This window comes from Styela clava, chromosome 8, assembly GCF_964204865.1.
Source record: "Styela clava chromosome 8, kaStyClav1.hap1.2, whole genome shotgun sequence".
NCBI classification, from domain to species: domain Eukaryota; kingdom Metazoa; phylum Chordata; class Ascidiacea; order Stolidobranchia; family Styelidae; genus Styela; species Styela clava.
Genome location: NC_135257.1, coordinates 14736713 through 14757888, shown reverse-complemented (window position 1 = coordinate 14757888; position 21176 = coordinate 14736713). Strand labels below are relative to the sequence as shown.

At 35.8% G+C, this 21176-nt stretch overlaps 1 protein-coding gene across 1 annotated transcript; it reads left to right on the top strand.

Annotated features, from left to right (window-relative positions):
• The first annotated feature begins 7926 nt into the window (after positions 1-7926).
• Positions 7927-14884, top strand: LOC120346085 (Golgi-associated PDZ and coiled-coil motif-containing protein-like). The gene is made up of 8 exons (XM_039415733.2): positions 7927-8195; positions 8440-8607; positions 8806-8981; positions 9802-9955; positions 10423-10518; positions 11784-11948; positions 12512-12635; positions 13571-14884. The coding sequence occupies exons 1-8, from the start codon at positions 7977-7979 to the stop codon at positions 13600-13602; spliced, it is 1134 nt and encodes a 377-aa protein (XP_039271667.2). The 5' UTR covers positions 7927-7976; the 3' UTR covers positions 13603-14884.
• Positions 14885-21176: the final 6292 nt, after the last annotated feature.

Genomic DNA, 21176 nt, shown 5'->3' with positions numbered 1-21176 from the left:
TGACATACCGTACAATGTATGAAACCGCTCTCTATGTCTCATTGCAATATTTTTGGCGCTTATTTTGAGGATGTTTTGTCAAGTTTGTACCTCAGTTCCCCATCCTCTTATAAATCACTATTTTGTATCGTGTAAGTATTATAAACAGATACACAACTATTCCCGGACAGTAAACTTATTTCGGACCTCGAAAAGTATGCGCACCAAGATGGCGCACAACCTGAATATAGTATGTGTGTACCGGTTAAAATTCAGGTTGTGCGACATCTTGGTGCGCATACTCCTGGAGCCCACCTATTTCAGTATTGCCACTAAGAACTACTGACAACTGAATTTAGCGTTGTTGGACTACGTCACTACAGGTTAGGATAAATTTTTCACATTTTCCTTTGAGAAAACAAACGCCAAAGCGACTTGATAATATGGCGCTGTTGCCTCTCGGTCTGTTACAACTCCAATTCGATATACTGTATATATAATTGTAATATAATGTGGATTACAAGAAGATTGAGGTAAGATATATAAACAGTCCATGAACTAGAATAACTTTTATACCTGGTACTATCTTTGTGTGCCCAATCATGAAATGCTAGTATAATACAAATGACGGGGAATGACATCATTCATCATTCATCAGTCGTCGCGCTATCATTTTCTCTCTTTTTTTTCCTATTCTAGACTGTTTCAATTTAATGTCGCTGTGTTTTATTTGTCACAAAGTCCGTGATTGTTTTTCAAAGAAAGACAGATTGATTGCGTCGTTGTTTAAATTGGGTTGTTACCAGCTGTACTCCATGGGAGAGCGAGTCATGCAGGATGCGAATATTTTGTTTGATCGGAGCATAAACTATGATCTGAGCGTAGCCTACATTGTGGGTTAATTACGCATTTGTATTTTTATCTCCAAGAGTTCTCATAAACTGAAAATCAAAATGTTTATTTAGAATGAATAATGATTTGTTCTTCCTACAAACCCATGCTATATTGGCCATAGGGGTTCTTGAACTTTTTGAGCCGCGCCCCCTTTGAAAAATTTTACAAACTTCGCGCCCCCCTCTTTTTTTCTTTGAAAATATACTTTTGTGATTGGCAGGTTGCTTTATATTAAGAGGACACTGTAAGAGTGTTGGTCTCCTAGCGTCATTGCTCAGATTGTTTAGGGTAATACGCATGGGAGTACAACTTCGCCATTCACTGTCGTATGTATAAAGCCATACTCAAATAGTGGTCATTATACATTCTCCTTTTTCCGCTCAGTTCGCAATACCAGGTAAAGTCAAACTAAGTTTTAAGTAAAACTAAACACACAATAAACGTATGTTTTTGCGCTTTAATGTATTTTCTGCTCAAACGTTTACATATGACACGTAAAATTCAATCAACATTTTTAGCTTAAAACAGCAAAATAAAGTCGCTAAGGACGTTTGCGATTGCATTTTGCATAAATCTCGATTGTTTTCGTCAGCGTGACGTGTTATTTTAGCCGTGAAAATCTTAATTTCGGTGTTTATTCTCCCTAAATCAGAAATTTTCCTCGACATATTTCAGTGCCGTGAAGACGATGATAATTGCTTCTTTTGTTCTCGCATGGAACCATGACACTGGTGGGGAAAACGAATTAGTTTTTATTATATAATCATCAACGACGATGTGCTAAAGATATAATAAAGAAGTGAGTTCGCAACCAAAAATTTCTTGATTGAAAAAGCGGAATTATAAAATACTAAAAATGAAACGGAAAACACCATGAGATTTGTTTTGGGGTGGACTGCGACAGATTAAAACACTTTCTCACTTTCTCTTTTCACGAGTGGCGTAACCTCGACAACTGACTCAGGAGCCGTACCGGATTTCAAGTCGATGAATAAGTATTTTTCAGATACTAATATACTCTATATGTATTTTCATTGTACTAAATTAAATATACTGTCTGGGATTCTATACCAGATCTTTCTAACGACGATAACGAATTCCAATGAGCGCAATATATATGAAAACTAAATATAATCGGGCAGTTGATCACACATTATTATGTCCGCAGATTGGGGTGGTATTTTAGATCGGAAATAAGTTTATATTGTCCTGAGTCGCCGCAACCGCGAGTTACCTTGAACACAAATGAATTAAAATAGAGAGACATTTTGAATTCTTGTAGTTATCATAGAATATAGATTGAATATTGCAAGACAGAAAAAAAACTTATTACACTGCGAAAAAGCCGGTATTTTTTACGAACGCGGAGACCGTTTCAGGAACCGTTACATGGAAATTTCCGATTCCATCTTGTGACCTCTCGTGTCCCCAGTTTAGGAACCACTGCCTTATAGGTATAATGCCTGATGGCTTATAACGTCTGAGGCGATCTTTCGTGATGGCACGATATATAATTTAATTAGTAGGATTTAATTAACAAATTGTTTAGAACTTATAACTTTTCGATAGTCCAACCTCGGCATATTGATATTGATACTTAACACTGGCCAACACATTTTTGCTGTCCAAAGTTTCTAAGCGGATTTAGGTTAATTTAAGGGTGCTGAGTACGAAAAGCATACTAGTTTTTTCTCATCAGGTAAAATTGTTGAAATATTTGCTATTTTATACCTTTTTGGTGCTTGGGTAGTGTTTTTGCGCACAACCTGATAATCTTAAACTGTTAACATACTATGTTCAGGTTGTGCGCCATCTTGGTGCACATTCTACCCAAACGCCCCTTTTCCACCTTAAAATTAGGAGTATTCTTATATGCATTTTAGCGTTATAATTACAAGTAAAGGTATATATAATCCAACAGAAAAGGGATTGGTAAATTTGTGAAGTGTGCGTATCTTGCCTACTTCAATGTAATGATGGGTGATCAAGATAAGGTATGGGCAGTTGGGCACCCCATATTGTATACAAGCAATGTGTTGAGCCTCTTCGACAGTGGACAAAAAAGGATAGAAAGTCACTCCGCTTTGGTATTCCAATGATCTCGAAAAAATATTTTGATGACTGCTACTTCTGTGCAGTAAACACGAAGGGAATCAATAGGAAGAACGAGAGATCGTTAGTTTACCTAAACCTCGAGTCTGCAATTAGACCAATTCCACAATACAATGAAATTCCATTTCCAGTGTTTGAAGGCTTGCCCGAATTGGAATTGCCTGGCTCTGAAGAAGACCAAACCTCAGTTTTGTACACTGATAGTAGTGAATGCGCTGTTTCAGATGTCGGTTTTTCTATTTCTTCACTGCCAGTCAAAATGACCAGTAGCCTAGGGAATGGAATTTAATTACTTTATATCAGAATGCATGAGATTTAATTATTATTGAAATGTCCAAGTAAATGCGCATTCAAGTTCAAAAAGTTTAAATCGTGATATTTAGCAAAAAATCAAAAAGGTATTTATAAAATTAAATTGAGGTATTCTAAAATATGAAACTCTGGTAGAAATTCAGAGGGAATGGATGTCATCTTCTACATTTCAAAAATGAATAAATTTAACATACATAAGTATATAATAATAATATTTCTATTGCCAATGCTTTATAATTTTGGAAAGAAGCAACTGCTGTGTGATTCCCGTCAATGTACAACATTTCTATATATCGTTGGATATAAAATTATGAAAGTGAACACTACTCGGATTGTGGGTAAAAAATTTCCGTAAATTAACACAGGTTTATTTTTTTAAATTATCTTTCAAACAGTCCTTTGTATTACTATGACAGGGTCATAAACTTGTAAACGAACGCATTACTGCATTAGGTTACTTTTTCTTTCTGTTTTCATATTTTGTCCAAGGATCAAAGTTGTTTAGTACCGGTACCCCTACTGGGGTTGAGATAATATCAAGTTATATCGTAGTAGCAGTAACGCTAGTCCCCAAACTCGTTATAGAACTAAAAAAAGGAAAATTGGAAAAAAAATTACGGCCTAACCCTAGCCTGGTACACATACTACGCCACACTAACTACTCAGAAAATCCCATGACAATCAGTGGACATAAAAATGCCTATTAAAGTGCCCGATTATATTTTGTTTTGATTCGTATTTTTGTGAATTCGACAAATCTGAGCTGTTCGTACAACACTTACTGCGCTCCAGTACTGTACGTACCAATGTGAAGGCAGTAAAGCAAAGAATCCTAAGGGAAAATGCCCTGGTACGTATACTACGGTAGCACCCGAAATTTTGCGATTTGCAATGTATAAAAAAGCGTTTTAATCGGTCGCGGACCATCATAAAACAAAACTTATGGTGTTTATTTTTAGTATTTTGTATTGTCGCTTTTCAATTTACAAAATTTGGGTTGCCGCCATTGATATGTACCAGAAATAAAATTTATTCCTCGTTGTTCGAACTCGCGAGAAACACCACTCAGGTAAGTAAGTTGGGAAATCTAATTTCGATTGAGCGACGCGCAAGTGACCTGTCGCGTCACATGTTAGTCATATCAGTAACCAGAATTATTGACTCGATTAATGCTATGACAATAAACTTACTTTTTATGTTTTATGTAAATTCTGACGTAAATCGTAACTTGGCTGATATTTAAGTTTCGCAAAAACGTTTGTGGCCCGCAATGAATTTCTGGCTCGTTGCGGACTCAAACCGTAAATTCATTTGACACCGCGGACTCGGGTTGGGAAACTCTGCATTAAATAAACGAAACTTCAAATGCATTATTTAATTAAATAGGTACAAGGGCAATGAATGGCTCAAAATATGGATACAAATGCCGCACATCGGTACCAGTACGAAAACTGTATTGAATTTCCACGAGCATCGTTTTCCTTGATTATTTCCGTAACAATGGCCAATCAGCAAAAAGTCAACGATGACGTAACAATTAAATTTTTTGAAGCCGCTTAGACAGATATTCAAGCATGACTGTAAACAATCCTCGTTTTTGCGGATTCGCGTGTTATCTGAAAATTAGTTGTGAATGAAGTATTTTAATTTTTTTAGGCGCGGCGGTGTGGCTCAACGGGCTAAGCGTTACGCTCGCCACCGCACCTCTAACTACTCTGCGTGGGTTCGCAGGTTCGAATCCCATGCAGGGATGGTTATGTGCGAGAGGATTGCTGGACTCCTCGCCGTCGTTGGGTGGTTCACGTAACCGCTGGTCGGTTACGGCTTCCTCCACCACCAAATCCATGCTTCCAAAAACAAACAATACAGTAAAACTAATCCCATACCCGACTTGGAATGGTAACCGGACGAGAGGCCGTGGTTCGCCATATGGATAAGCCGTCTTATCGGCTTTCCTCTCCCCCGGGATAAATATGTAAATCCTATCCTTAATTGTCATTAGTCAAGACTCAAGAGGGTCAAGAGTTAGCTCAATCAAAAATTAGTCCCGGGTAAGCTGCGATAGACCGGTATGCTCAAAAGAGCGTGTAAGTGGCACGTGGTTGTATATTTCAATAAAAGCAATGGTTTTGAGCAAGTAAAACAGTCTCTGAAACACTCGTAAAATAGGTACCCATCCAAAATTTTGCAATAGTAAAGTAGGCTATAGGGAGAATTTTGCTGGGCTCAAAGGTCGGGGAAACATCCTATGGATCTTTCCATCCTGTGTATGTAAATAGTATCAAAATCATCTGAAACTAGTAGTAGTATTTTATTTCGTCAACAATGTCAAATAGTTAACATACAACATTTTAAAATTAACTGTAAGGCATTGTGACGAGGCTGTAACGAAGCGACCGTTAGGTCATCCAGGGGTCGGTCGCTTCGCTACCCGCGAGGGGAAATGTAAAGAAATGTGTTTAGTAAGGTAAAAAGTAGGTGTTTGTTCTGATTTTGTTGGAAGACCCTGGTCGTTGCGCCCGACCTTTTTAGTCCATTAAATAGTTTAAATACTAGGTTAGAAACTGATCATCCCCAATGGGAATCAAGTTTTATTAATTTTAGGGCCCGTGATCACTCAACTGTGACGAATTTTTTTTGACATAAACTAGACCTCAATTAACTTGTATGACCCAAATATGGCATCTCTACCTATTACCATTCTCGAGATATAACGTAAAATCACTGGAGCATGACTGAGGAGTTGGAGAAAAAAAATTCCTTCAAAATAGATTCAAATAATTTTTCCAAATATACCCATGCTTTCACTTTCTCAATATGTCCTTTCAGAGGCCTGCAATAAGCCAAAATCACTAAAGCGTGACTGGGGAGTAAGAGAACAAAAATTTCTTCAAAACAATGTTAAGCTAATTTTTCCAACCATACCTATCTATTTCATTTCTCAATAGCTCTATTTTTAAGTGCGCAACCTTCTTACGCCACTGGAGGGCGATTGGGAGGGGGAAACACCGATTTTTCAGTAAAGAAAATTTCAAATAATTATACTCTTTGAGAATTAGGCAAATCTTGGCCCAAAACCCCATTCACATGCCTCAGAAATCCCTAAAAACAATAGAACCTAAGTGCGCGTGGCTTTGCACGAGTTTTCTCACCACAGAGGGCGTGGGGGCACAGCCCCCACCGCCAAAAAGACTTGGAAAAAAATTCCTAATACTCGGGCAAACGCTTTCCGGCCCCGGAAACTTAGCTAAACGGCCTCTGAACCCCTAAATCACTCTAGCGTGACTTGATTGACAGCTGATTGACCAATGAACAGCCTCGGGCCACAAAAACCCCGTTTTGACCCCTTTCCTCTGGCCCGATCGTTTCCAAAAATTTTCTGCGTCATGCGGACAGGGATACCTGACTAGTTAGACTGGGCATTCGCACTAAAGTGCGACAGGTTGCGAGACCATCGAGTCAGTCACAGCCATTCAGGTTCAGGTGTGATATAACCTCAGGGTTATATACACCTCAATGGCCACAGCCTTCAACAAAAATATAATATTATCATTTTGTCAACGAAATTGAGCTAAAGTAACACACACTGAAAATGAATTAACACAGAAGAGAAAAAAACAAAACTCAATTGAATATGTTAAAACACAGTAGTTTTTTGCCCTCCTACCATCAGTGACCGATGGTGTGAGTATGTTACTTGTTTTTAAAAAGTTTGCGGGCGAAGCCTGCATACCTGCAGTCTTTTATTTCCTGACTAATTTCATTCCAAATAACCGGACCTTGAAACAATATGGATTTTTGTAAAATCGAGTCTGACCTTGGAACAAATAGGTTGTGCCGTGATTGTGGATTAAACCCATGTTTTAAGAATAATTCATAAAAGTATTTGGAGAACAGTTTTGTTTCGTGCGGTGCACAAAATTTGCCACTTCATAACTATGCTTGTGCTGCCAAAATAAACAAGTGGACGCGGTCCAAATCGAATGGTCAAAAGGTCCGGATTCGGACCGCGATCCGCCAGTTGAGTAGCCCTATGCTAGCCTATACCTTCAGAGCCCCGATCTTTGTGTTACGTTAAGGTTAAGCCATAGTATTCATATATCAGTATATGTTCAGTATGGTCTGATGGTACGGTACCGTACCGGTAATTACTGAATTATAAAACCACAAGACAGCAAGATGTACACTGATCTTTAGGGGAGGCGGACAACTCGACTACACGGACAACTCACCAGAGACAACTCGACTACCTAGAGGCCTGGTGAGTTGTCCGTCTTTTGGCATTTTCTACCTCTACAGTGGTGTTTTAGGTCTATAGAAATGCTTTTTGATATTTTTAGTGCTCAAATGTTGAGAAAAATACATAAATATGCTTCAGTCATATCTTCAGTCCTATAAGTCAACAGTCTAACTTCGCTAAATTCTTTCTAGAGCATATTTATGTATTTTTTCTCAACATTTGAGCACTAAAAATATCAAAAACGCATTTCTATAGACCTAAAACACCACCGTAGAAAATGCCAAAAGAAGGACAACTCACCAGGCCTCTAGGTAGTCGCGTTGTCCGTCAGTCCGTCAATCAGGCTGTCTGGTTCAGTGATGCAAGTACCGTATTTTACCAAAATATCCACTTTTTATCGATTACAGCTTGTTGGCTTGGATTGCATTAACTTATAAATATGACTAGTGCAGCATCACTTTTATCAGCATTTGATTTACTGGAGAAAGAGTTTGATCGAGCTTATGTGGACCTTGACCTACTTCTCGGTGATACAGAACTTGATGATGTTGATGATATTTTGCAAACAGCGAAAGAGAAGATGAGTTCTCTCAGTTCATGTTTTTCTCAGTTATGCCACAAATCACAAAGTGCTGCTCAGAGGAATGTAAAATTAGAGGTAGGTTGGAAGGAAATTATAATTTAATATGAATTTTTATCCACAGGGTCATGAAATAATGCTGATAAGATGACTTAATCATGTTGCAAACCATGGTTGCTCATCCATTCTTTAATTCGGATTGAGCATCTAATTGATTCTATTCTGTCTTTTCGAGTACCCATGTAGTCTATTCTGTCTTTTCGAGTACTCATGTGGTCATCTTCTTTGACTAAAACACAATTCTGCAATTGAATAAATTTAGGCAGAACTCATTCACTATCGAACTGAATTATTGGATTGTCGTGCAGAAGTGGAGGCATTAAAAGCAGAATCAAACACACTTCTTTGTCAAATCCACGCACTTCAACTTCAATTACACAGCACAACAACTTCAGATCCAATGGATGCAACAAAAATAAAAGAAAATCTGGTATTGTATTATTTTTCTATCTTTGTAAATTAAAACTGATTTTGTGAACTGACAGCAATTCCCATTATGCACTAAGTATTGTATAGCATTTATGTCATTTTGGTTTAGTTCAATTTATTTTGAAAATCAACAAACATCTCTTATCTATATCTGTTTTGCTTTTCAACATTCTAACTTCTTAAAATAAATATTCTCCAGGAACAAGAATTAAGAAATTTTAAGAAAGATGCGAAAGAGCAAGCATTATTAGGAGAAACTGTGAAATTATATGAAACTCAAAATGAGAAACTCAAAGAAAGGTTAGCATTGTCGGAGAAAGAGTTGTTTGGTGCAAGATTGGCTGCAAAATATCTTGACAAAGAGTTAGCAGGAAGGTAATATGACACCAGAAACAGGAATGTACAATTCTGTTATATATTTTTATTGGTTCCATTACATTTGAACCCACGTACATTTGAACCCATGACAATTGCACCTGTATGCTATTGCACCTATGGAATTTTTTTTGTTTCACGGATAGTTAAACCCATACTAACCCTAACCCATGGGTTTTAGCACCCGCATATAGATTGAACCAGTGGATATACGCATGGGTTCAAATGTACGTGGGTTCAAATGTACGGTCACCATTTTTATTATTTATATTGCTCTAAATTCTTTCTTTATATTTTTTGTTGAACATCGATTTTTTATAGTAAATTGGTTGGATATTGAATGTTTTACCAACATTAATTAGATTTATTTATTTTCTAAATTTCTTCATATGTGTTACTGGGCTAGCCCTTTTTCTGCGGTTAATTAAAGCCTTAGATTTACTAAGATACTGTGTTGACCTCGCAGATTTCACATCTCTGATTCAAATTCCATGGTCCCCCCAACTCACCCAGGGTGTAATAATTTGGGTAGTTACGTTAATACCAAACCAGAAAGATTCCGGTCTCTCCAAATAATAGAAGCTACTTATATATTGCTAGATATCGGTGGCTTCTTGTATAAAGTCTTGTTCGGAGAGAAAGGCATGAATAAGTGCCGTATAAAAATATTATATGTAATCTCATATTCAAAAACCTGTTACTAACCCACAAGTGCATCTGGAATGCAAATACATCAACATTTGTGAAAATGATTGCATCGGTGAAAGATACAAATGTATCATGTGATCATTCTCATATTTTGTTGTTTTTAAACATTCAGAATTCAACAAATTCAACTTTTGGGAAGAAATATACAAACAAATAATTTTGAAAAGATGTGGAGTCAGTTAGAAGCTGAAATTCATTTACATCGACATAAAACAGTCATAAAAGCTTGCAGGGGAAATGGAAATCTACCTTCACCCCCACAGCATGTAAGAATGAAATGCTTCACTTTGGAATATATTTTGTAAATTGAAAGTTACATGGCACCTTAGTGCAAAATCCTAACATATTTATAGAAGCTGTTGTATTGCTTCATGCGTGGATTTTTTTGCCAAATATTTTTGATTGTTGGTATTCAATATATGTCCGAAAATGTCACTCTGTTCGTGGGTAATACCAGAAGAGAACATATGTGGAAATCTTGGTTATGATATATGACGCAAAAGTTGACTGTTATATTTTCAAACTTTTTTTGCCAAGAGTAATCAAATTTTTTAGCAGAAATTAATAAAGTCTCCCACATCAGAGTGGCCCAAATTTGGTTATAACAAGAGTTGGAGTCCAAATAAAATTTGATGAGCAATTTGAAAATGGTTTTAATCTGATAGAACTTCACGTCCATTTGTTTATTTATTTTTTGCTCACTTAAAGTTACGCTTGCTATATTTTTTGACAGATAAATAATGATGGTCCACAAAACCAAGGTGTTGGTCATGTGAGAAAGGTTACAATTGAAAAAAGGCCTGAAGAGGGTTTAGGAATATCAATTACGGTAAGTGGAGTATTTTTCTATTTGCTTATCCATGGGAATTTCTCAGTTGAGATTCATGGCAGCAAAAAATTTAAAGTTTACATTTCTGTTTTCAAAGGTAATTCATGATATATGTAAGGAATCCATCGATCCAATATAATGTTATGAATCATTTTCCAGTGTAAAAGTATTCGTATAGTTTGATTTAAATTAAATGGATTCAATCTGTAAGGTTACCCCTGTAACATAGGATGTTTTTAAAATATTTATTTTATTCGCAACACTGATTACAATGTTGCAGATAAAATAAGTATCTATTCAATGTGTATAATCAATATTTCATCAAATATTCATACACTTGCCTCATACTTGGGCAGCTTTGAGGTCTGTGATTAGGAAATACATTTATCAGCTGTTTTATTAACCTTTCCACTCGAGTTTTGGATCTGATTCAGTTGTTGTTTCAAGATCTGATGCACTATTTTCTTTCCTGTAGTATTGCAATCGGTATATTTTAGGAATCTATGAACTGTAATAATATCATCTAGTGGTGTGACTTTTATCTCCACTGGTACTAGGCCTACATCTGAGATATCGGTTTTGTTGATAACTGTCTAGATTTATGTATTTATAGACTTTATGGCATGAAAACACACAATTTCGTTTTGCATTTTTTGAACTTGTTAGTGACCTTTTTCTGGAGAATTACATTACACCTTAAAAAGTTGCAAGCTCCTGATATTTTACAGAGAAGATAGATTTATAGTGCAATGTGTGATTTCAATCGCAGATTGGAACTTGTAACCCTTAGTTTAACTTCCCCACTTTATCCTATCAGCACTTGTGCTTGAACATACATATTTGTATTTTCTCGCATTAAAAATCAAGCTCTTTTGAATTTCAACTGAAAGGAATGCCCATCCTTAGATAATTACAGCATAGATGTTTGTATAAAGCTTTGTTAAAATAAATTTGCTATTTTAGTTGGTATCAACTGCCAAGAAGGTCATCTGAAAATAGGCAAATCGTTAACTCAGTGACAACATCCGGTTATAATTTTTTATGTGTATTACCATGGGGATTGAAAATATATCGCAAGTTACGACTTCATTCACATTTCTCAAATGTCTGTATTGGTGTGTTATATCACGAAGAATGCTTTGGTACTGGTATTGATAAGTCATCATGATACTATTCATGCTTATTTTGCATCCATCAATTTTATATGCATTATGCTATCTTTTATAATTGTTTTCAAGTTTTTTTTATCAATGTTTTTTTTTCAGGGAGGTCGGGATCATGGCGTGCCTATTTTAATATCGGAAATTCATCCAGGAGGTATTGTTGAACGTGTTGGTGGTTTATATGTTGGAGATGCATTATTATCTGTCAACGAGGCAAGCTTGCGGGATGTTAAACATGCAGAAGCTGTCCAACTTTTATGTCAAGAGGTGAGCTAGACGATGTGATTTTGATTATGATGTATGATGTTGGCTTCGTTAAGATATTGCTGATTAGGGTTGCCAACAGAGATAGTCTCTCAATGGTTGGCACATCATGCCTCCGTGCTCTGATTACTCTGTTTCAATTCTCAAGTTAGAAACTCTTCAGAGGATAAATTGGACTCTTTTTTCCCACTCCATACACACAATCGGTGGTCAAAAATGGCTTTCTCCATGATGCATGCCCATGCATCTGGAACAACAAAAAATTTCTATTCATTAAAAATCCCCATATATATTCAATTGTGTATTTTTTTTGAATACATACCTTATTTTTTAACTATTTGTGGCTGTGTTATTTTGGTCTATTCTTTTGCAATAGACTTCTCTGGCAGCAATTTGTAAGTTTGAGTAGATTTAGTATTCAACTACTACACTTACACATGCTTTAAAGTCGACTAATGTAGGTATAAGTTATGCTAATTGACTAACTGTATCAGAAATATTCTTTATCATTACTGAATCAAGTTTTTATTTATTATTTCAAAGCTTGTATCCACTTCTGTTTTAAGATTAATTCTATGACATTAGAAGCTGTTTATGTTACACCTGAAGAAGATTATTATAGCAACGGATCAGAAGTTGCTTCTGTAACGTCATCTGTTATTGAGGAAGAGCAAGACAAAGTTTATAAAGGTAACTTATTTCATTTCTGAATTGTGTTACTTGTTGGTTCTTCATCGAGAATAAATTTATTTATTTTTCTACTCTACTAAAATTCGAGACGAAATTTTCCATTTTTTTTCAAATTTTATTATTATCATACTGGGAACAAACTTATGTTAAAATTATGAAAATATCTCAAATTCAGTTTTGCTCTAATCTAAATATTAAACAGTGTGATATGTACATCATACAATATCATTTTTGTATCACAATCAAGTGTAACATCACAAGAATGTTCTTGAAGGCAAAAAAAAACAGGAAAGAGAGGAAGTGCAGGACATGCGATGAAATCATCTAATACAGTGGTTCTCAACCCGGGGTCACGAAGCTGCTCAAGAGGGGCCACGACACAAGGCTAGGAATTGATCATAAAGGGACTTCGTTTGCATACTTTCCTTTCAAAATAAAATTCAACTTCTGTGTGCGAATCTTGTTCTTCTGATCTTGTTACCATCTAAACAAAATCTAAAAACCCGTCTTGATGTTTACACTATTCGTCTGGCTATATCAAAGACAATGTCCAATATAAGAAACCTTGTCAGACAGTCCCAAGCGCAAGATTCCCATTGATTGTATACTGAACAGCTTTTACTTTCCTGTCTGTGGTTTGCTTTTGCATTCCATAAAAGATCGTAAAAACATAGTACAATCCAACACAATTCAGTTTTTTGGAATTGCGAACAGGAGGGCCACGAGTGCAAAAAGGCACTGGAAAGGGCCCACGAGCCATAAAAGGTTGAGAACCACTGATCTAATATGTATTTTCGGTTTTAGCTACTCTCTATAAATATTCTTACCTGAAATTTAAACCATACACGGGGTGTTTGTATATTTTAGACTAAATTAAATTATGAACTGCAAATAAATTGGATGATGCTGGGATCGATTATCTTTTATGCATTTAGAGCCAATATCTGAGAAAACTACAGAGAAATGAGAAAAACAAAACTGAATAAAATAGTGGATGCCAGAACATATGTTGGACAAGTGGAATATTTTTTATAGCCTTATCATCATATATCTTTTATTAATGGTTTATTGCTTTAGATGGAAATTTATATATATATTCAAGACAAAGTTTGTTATGTTTCATGGAATTTTCACAATAGGGAGATATATTGACTATATTCCAATAATTCAATCCATGATTGATGGCGGATTATCAGTTTGCTTCCATAAACAATCTTAATCATTTTATTTTTTGTCTGCTGTATTCATAAATTTGTCCAAACATATAAATCATATATATTATTATCATATTCCTGACAAATAAACTTTTCAAAAATGGATTTAGCAGCAGGGTTGGGTGAATACCTGATTAAGAAGAAAAACATGGTCACAGCTTGTGTTATCATATACTTTCGCCACTTGTGCATGCTTGGTTTACAAAATCTTTAAATAAAATATTTTTCGATTTGTGTTTTTGCGAAGAAATTTAGAAACTTTAGTTTGTTTAGGTATATGCAAGTGATAAATTGTAACTTGTTTTTTTGCTGTCACGTTTTGAGTTTACAACTGGAAATTGTCAGATGCCTCTGCTATTATATTTATGTGCAATTGTATGAAAACTGCTACTTTTATATTCATTTGGAAAAATTAGAACAAATCACTTTGTGTGGCTATCATAATGTTATAAAGAAAACCAAAAACGATAGTTTTTGAACATGGTTATCATGATCATAAGGTAACAAGTGTGATCATATGTCTCTTACGGCTTACTGGCTGTTGCACACTGTGCCATATGCAATCTTATGCTTCTTATTTATTTAGCTGAAACTTGTTCAGAGTGTATTACTTAATGGAATATAAATGAGATGAATTTTTACTATTTTAAGATTCCTATCACAGTATATTTTTAAATGAGTAACATTCTTGGATTTTTGGAGGTAAGCTGTTGTTTGTTACCTGACATTTTGTCTCGTATATTTTCAATTTTTTGTTACACTAAGGAGTATTCAAAACATTTTAAAAAGTACCATAGTTATTGGATGGGAAAATGGCGCCAATACCGACTGAAAGTCTTTAACATCTGAATCTTAAAATAGGAATATTGGTATTGATTAAATTTTTGCAAAATATAAACGTACTTGATTTTTTTTTTCATGTGTGTTTTTCAATTTAAAGTCGTCTTACATTATCAGATGAGGTTTGCATGTAACCTACAAGCATATAATGCATTTTGTATGATTGATGAGTAACAGTTTAATTTTATCCATCCATGACATTTGTTTATAATTAAATCAAAACCTTCCTTGAACAGAATTTTTTTCTTGAATGTTTCAACAAATGTTCGCTCTAACCTAAATTTGTTCTAATCTGGGCTGAAGACATTTTGTTCGAGCTTACAATAATGGATAGAGCTGGAGCTATTTTTCACATGTTCTAATATTTAATTCAAAATTTGGAACCTTATATCAGGGATGGCCAACCCCGCGGCTCGCGAGCCGCATGCGAAATGAAGTTGAACGGCAACCCCGCAATTTACCATTTGAGTGAAGTGGAGATAAAACGTTTCAGATTACGTCGCCGACGGCCCATTTAATTCTGATACGGATAGTGTGAAATTCCCTATGGCCTCCGATGAGGTTGCAACTGAGTCTGAGATGGTCGAAGGCCAACTGAAATGCGCTTTCATAAGGGTAGGCACCATTGAGTTATGGGAAAGCATGCCAATGGAAAATACCTCACTGTCAACGGAGCTGCGCTTAGGATATTGTCAATGTTTGGGTCAACATACGTCTGCGAATCTGTGTGTTTTCGCCCTAGAATACGTGAAATCAAAGCGTTCTGACTAACACCCACGCGTAAGAAAGAAATGCTTTGATTGGCTACAACGAATTGCAAGCCAAATTTGAAGAGGCTTGTTCAATCCAAGGAATGCCACAAGTCCCACTAAATAGCATGCGTAACAATAAATGGTTGTAAATTTCTGTCATAATCATGTCAGTAACATTTACAATAAATTAGCATTCTAGCAGAGCTGAATAAAAGTATATCTGATGTTCATGTGTGTTCTTGTCTATAATGTGACTCTTCGCGGTAATAAAGTATGAAATGCGGCTTTTGGTCTCTGACTGGTTGGCCACCCCTGCCCTATATCATTTAGAGTCTGATAGCCTAGGTGTTCATAGTGAATTAAGAGCGTCAATCTCCGGTGTGTATAGACATTTTGGCCTTATGTTGATATCGACATTTGGAGCTGTTTCCAGGTAGACTCTACCGAGCTAGACGACCATGATTTCGAAAGGCTTGTTGAATTTCGGGGGTAAAAATGAGTGTTAAAGTCGATGTAATGTTCTTTTTAATTGAATGCATCTAAATTACTTTCCAGCTTGTTTATATCATTAGTGTTTGATGGAAACCCCCTGAATACAGTTTATGCTTTTCTAGAGGATCGAATGAAAAGATCAATATGCAGGACAAAAATACCAAAATAGCGCAATCACCGAAACCGTAATTGAGTACGATGTATGAACACAGTTTCACTTTCCAGAAAATAGGGTGGGAGTTGACCTCAATGATCTCATGGTCGTATCTCTCCATCCTGTCAACCGAAGCAATTTTATTTGTGTTATGTATTTTTTTCGTATTGATGACTGTTTGTTTTTGGTTGACAAAATAATAAATCTGTTTATGTGGATTTGGATAATTTTTATGGAATGTTTACAACGCTTTCTGCTTTGACCTTATTTTGTTTGTTTAACAAGTGTGCTAACGCAATTGTTTGTTCACTATGGCAATTGTTTATTCTACCAGCTTGCACTGACAGTGCGGTGAGAGTAGATCGGCAACTTTCAGGAATGATGCGTCGGACAACATTACAGGGTGTGGTTGGATACAGTCAGCAGGCCGGTCAAAATCTCGTCGCGGGCCGGATCCGGCCCGCGGTTGCCCACCCCTGCTATATAGCAAGTATGATAACGGTTTTTCAGTGAATGAGCCACACTTATTTCCATCATTATAAAAAGATGTAAGTCATAGATATCACCAATAAATGCATTGATGAAAAACTTGCTGTTGCTCATCTATCTATCTCTTATCTAAAATCTTATCTAAGTCTTACCATACTGAGATATTATTGTGTTAAACCTGTATCAGGACTAAGGCAATTTGATGGAATTCATATGAGAAAATGAGGTGGGAACAGGTGTACTGTTATGTCATAAACACAGCAACAGCACGGTTTTCCCTAGTCCCACACCAGTATATGTGACTGTGGTATTTTACTTCTTGTTATATTAAATTAAGGCCGGCCTTATTACCGATTCTTTATCTTCAATATTTTAGTACAATATTTTATACTTATGCAAGCATAATAGAGTAATACGACAAAAACATTCTAATTGCATTTGAATTACTATAAAAGGGAAATGATTGCCAAGAATAATTAAATTAATTTCGAGAAAATCAATCGTTCACCCGACTACGATTGCTAACGAAAATTTCCTTAAATATTAGGACAATATTATTTGTGACTAACAGCGTTATTGGCTAACTCGGACTTCATTATTATCGTGGACTACGTTTAATTTCGTAATTCAGAAAGTCCAAATGTGCATAATGGACGCCGCGCTGACGAGCGATAATTGGTCGACGCTTTATCTCGATCAAACATGGTCGCTGGGGCTAGAGTGAGACGACATTCGCACAGCATGCTTGGTCTGGTATGAAATCTGGCGCGTGTTGATGTAAAACAGTGCACAAGTTGGCTTTCCTCAAGTCTTATTCACTCCCACCTGTCCGTTATGACATTTGCTAGAAATAATCCGAAATGTTTTATTTCCGCTTGTATCGCGCTAACAAAATTAAAAGTAAATACTACTTTTTTGTAACAGCTGAAAAAAGACGTGTATGTACTATTACATTATGTCCCCCTGATTACGTTTACCGCCAGTCGAGTGGAAGCCTGACAAACACAAACAAAATAAATACATATTTTGGGATGAGAAACATGATTGTCAATTAACATTGCCGGCCGATGAACTCACTCAGTGATAGTTCTCTTCAAATGTACTCGAAATATTTCACTCAGAACAAAGTTTGAATTAAATTTAAATCAAAATGAAATATTATCTACTACAGGGCTTCCCAAACTTTTGAGCTCGCGGCCCCTTTTAATATATATATTAAAATTTTTCGCGGCCCTCGTTCACGTTAATAATGTTAAACAGTTCGAAATATGCATTTTTGCTATTTTATTGAAGACGCTGTAGCGTAACAATAGACCCTACGTAACAGAAAGTGAACAACATAGAACGGTAAATTGAATTTGATTTATATACAGACCATTTGCAATAATGGGGAACAATAAAACATTCAGAATAAATAAAATATGTAAAATATTCAAGCATATATTAGTTAATATTTAACACAAATATCCTGATTCGAGGCGCACTTAGCGATAATAAAATATATATATAATATAATAAAAAGTTTAATTTTGAAAATTCGGTTTTCTGTGGATAAAGATTATTTTTCCTTCGTTCAAAAAGCGTTGCGCACTCCCATCCCTTTTGCGATTTTGTATTTATATAAAGCTGGCTTTTCTACCAGGGCCCATTAAATGTGATTTCACTCACTGTTGTTAGATTTTGTTTGTTCGTTGCAAAAAAGGTCTTTTATTGAAAGGTATCAATACGTATTTTCACGGGGAGCCGCAACTTTTTTGGAGGGCGTCACAATACAATGAAGTTTTGTAACCACTGAGTCCTAGTCGATAGCAAAAAATAATTTCTACTTTTTAAATGGTTAATAATCTTTATGTAGCAGTTTTTAAATAAAAACGTGCAATTTATAAGTAAAAGGAAATCGGTATTCCCATTTGGTATATTAGAAAAAATTGTTATTCTCTACATACCCAACAAATAAGCCTTAGTGTTATTTTCGAAAGAAAATTGAAGACGCTGTATAGGATGATGTATGTATTCACCCATAATCGTGAAATTTTTGTTTTACTTCGTTTTTAACAATTGTATTTCAAATCAATAGTCTGAAAAAGTACAATAAATATAGTACTTTGTGTGGAATTGTTGTTCTTATTGCGGCCCCCAAAATTCGTTTCGAGGCCCCTATTTTTGGGAAGCCCTGATCTACTAGACGTAGGTAGCTGATTCTTTATCTAATCATGCCAGGGCGTACAATAACTTAGTCGCAGCGCAGGTGTACTGTTGAAAATTTCCATCAAAATTGTCACGAATTTTCAGATATACGATCCATTCAAATTCGCGCATAATAGAAACTTGGGCTATTCAGTGGAAAACTGAACTGGCAGTTTGGTGGAAATTACGCCACACATCATCTCAGGTGATGCGTAAAATAGTGTGTTGTGCTGAACTTAAAACAAATGACGGCAGATAAGTAAAAAGGTAATCACGAAAAATTCATTTTCATTGATTTCCGTCCCGTAATTTGGTATTATCTGGAGTGCCGCATAAACGCATTCGGCAGTTTTAACGCCGCCGAAAACAACGATTAACAAACGTACAATGTTTTTTTTTCGGTCCCGTAATTTAGTGTTATTTGGAGTGCCGCATAAACGCATTCGGCAGATTTAAAGCCGCCGAAAACAACGATTTAACAAACGTTCAATTTTTTTTTCGGTGAATCGCTCTTTTTTTCCGAATCGCGTATATCTGATTTGAATCGATTCGGAAAAGATGCGATTCGAATCAATCCGATTCGTAAATCCAAAAGTGGCATCCCTATCTGTGGAATCTCCTCGATCTCACTGCCGCAGATTCGTTCAACGTAGGTCGAAAATACTGGTAATACCATCCATCCATCGCAGAAAGGATGTAAGTAATGATCATTATACAACAATCTCAGTGTCAAGATTTCAACTTCAACTCCTTGAAACCTTTGGGGATCGGGTTGCATATTGCTATAATGACTGTAAAAAAGAGTAATATACAAAGCAGGTTTTGTTTAACATTCAGATATATGCAAAAGATATTAGGACTATAGTTAGCCCATGTGGAGACTGTTACAATCACTTTGTGGTAAATCTCTAACCCGCCTGAGGTGCAACTTTTCTAGCTCCTACGTTAATATTTACCTACGTTGTTGCATATCTGTCTACCGTTCAGCCACCTTTATTTTAAATACACAAGGCAGGCGAAATATTACACAAGGCGGGCGAAATGGAAATACGTCACAAAGTCCCTAGTCCTCAATAAACGCGCCGGTGTTTATTAATTGCGATATTATTGGGTAAACATTTCACATTGGATATTTCATATATATATATTACTATATATATTAGAAGAAAAATATCATTTGGTCCTGAGTCCAGAGACTCCAGGCATGGCCACGAATGAGAATAGCACCGAGAACGTTCGCTGATATGATATCTCAGCTGTTTTTAGTCTAAGTGACATCGAGAAACATTTTAGGTTAAAGCGGATTCCTGAATCGTTAAATAGGGCCATAATTTTTGGAAAAACATTCTCTTTGTTCTTCAATTTAACGAATTCTACAACAAAACGAAATTTCCATAATATGTATTGATAATAAAAATGAAACCCTTGTGATCTTCTCATCGACGCATCGTCATCCGAAATAATAAAATTGTGTACAATAGTAGTCTTGTAGTTTATTAATGCATGCTTGCTCTGCAGCACGGTATTGTTCCATAGTAATATTTAAAGCAATATATATATATATATATATTAGAATTTTTTTCACATCCACTTGAGAGAATATTTGAAAAAATTTAACATCTTGTCACGTAAGCATTATCGTTTTAGATTAAAACGCTATGTTTATTTATCAACATGCAACGATTATATACATTGTTTAGAAAACGTTGTTTTAAGCGCTTAGAATTATTCCTATATTATAAGAGCGCTAATCTTGTGCGAGTTGATTTTGAGTTCAGACATATTTAACATACTATGTTAAATAAATATATAAATATAGAAAGGAGATTTTGTTGTTGCACTGGTATGTATTTACTAAATTGGATTCATTAGTCACGCCTATATATTTACGGTCACACAATACTCGTTGAACGATTTAGCAAACTTTTATTCATTTATTATGACACCCTGACGTCATAATGAATTTAATGGAAGCTTGTATGTGTGAAGGGGACTCGCAAATGGAAATGCTTGGTCTTGGGGCATCTCGTTGTTTAAACCCGACCCAAATTGATACTCATATAAACCTTCGTTATATTGGAGCAATGCCCGACAGAAAATTTACATGTCAGCAAGATCATGTGCATGGCAAATGGGTGGGACCAACGGCCGGCAACCAACTTGCCTAATGTTAAACAAGTTCATGGACGCCATCTTGTGCCATATTTGGGAAACGAGAAACAATGGAGTCTTATGGGAAATTTTCGTCGTGTTGTTGTACCGAATCGAATAAGTCCGCTGTTATAAGGGCTAGAATGAAACCGAAGGGTGGATTTTGAACTTTAAGATATATGCTATCTAAATATATAACGCAATTAGGAATAAAAAACTATCTAATGCGTTAAATTCGACTACAAACACAGCATTTTTGGTC

Coding starts and splice junctions, on each gene's coding strand:
- LOC120346085 (XM_039415733.2), top strand. CDS start 7,977: ATGACTAGTGCAGCATCACTTTTATCAGCATTTGATTTACTGGAGAAA. Junction 8,982..9,801: donor GACAAAGAGTTAGCAGGAAG/GTAATATGACAC, acceptor TTAAACATTCAG/AATTCAACAAATTCAACTTT. Junction 12,636..13,570: donor GCAAGACAAAGTTTATAAAG/GTAACTTATTTC, acceptor TTATGCATTTAG/AGCCAATATCTGAGAAAACT.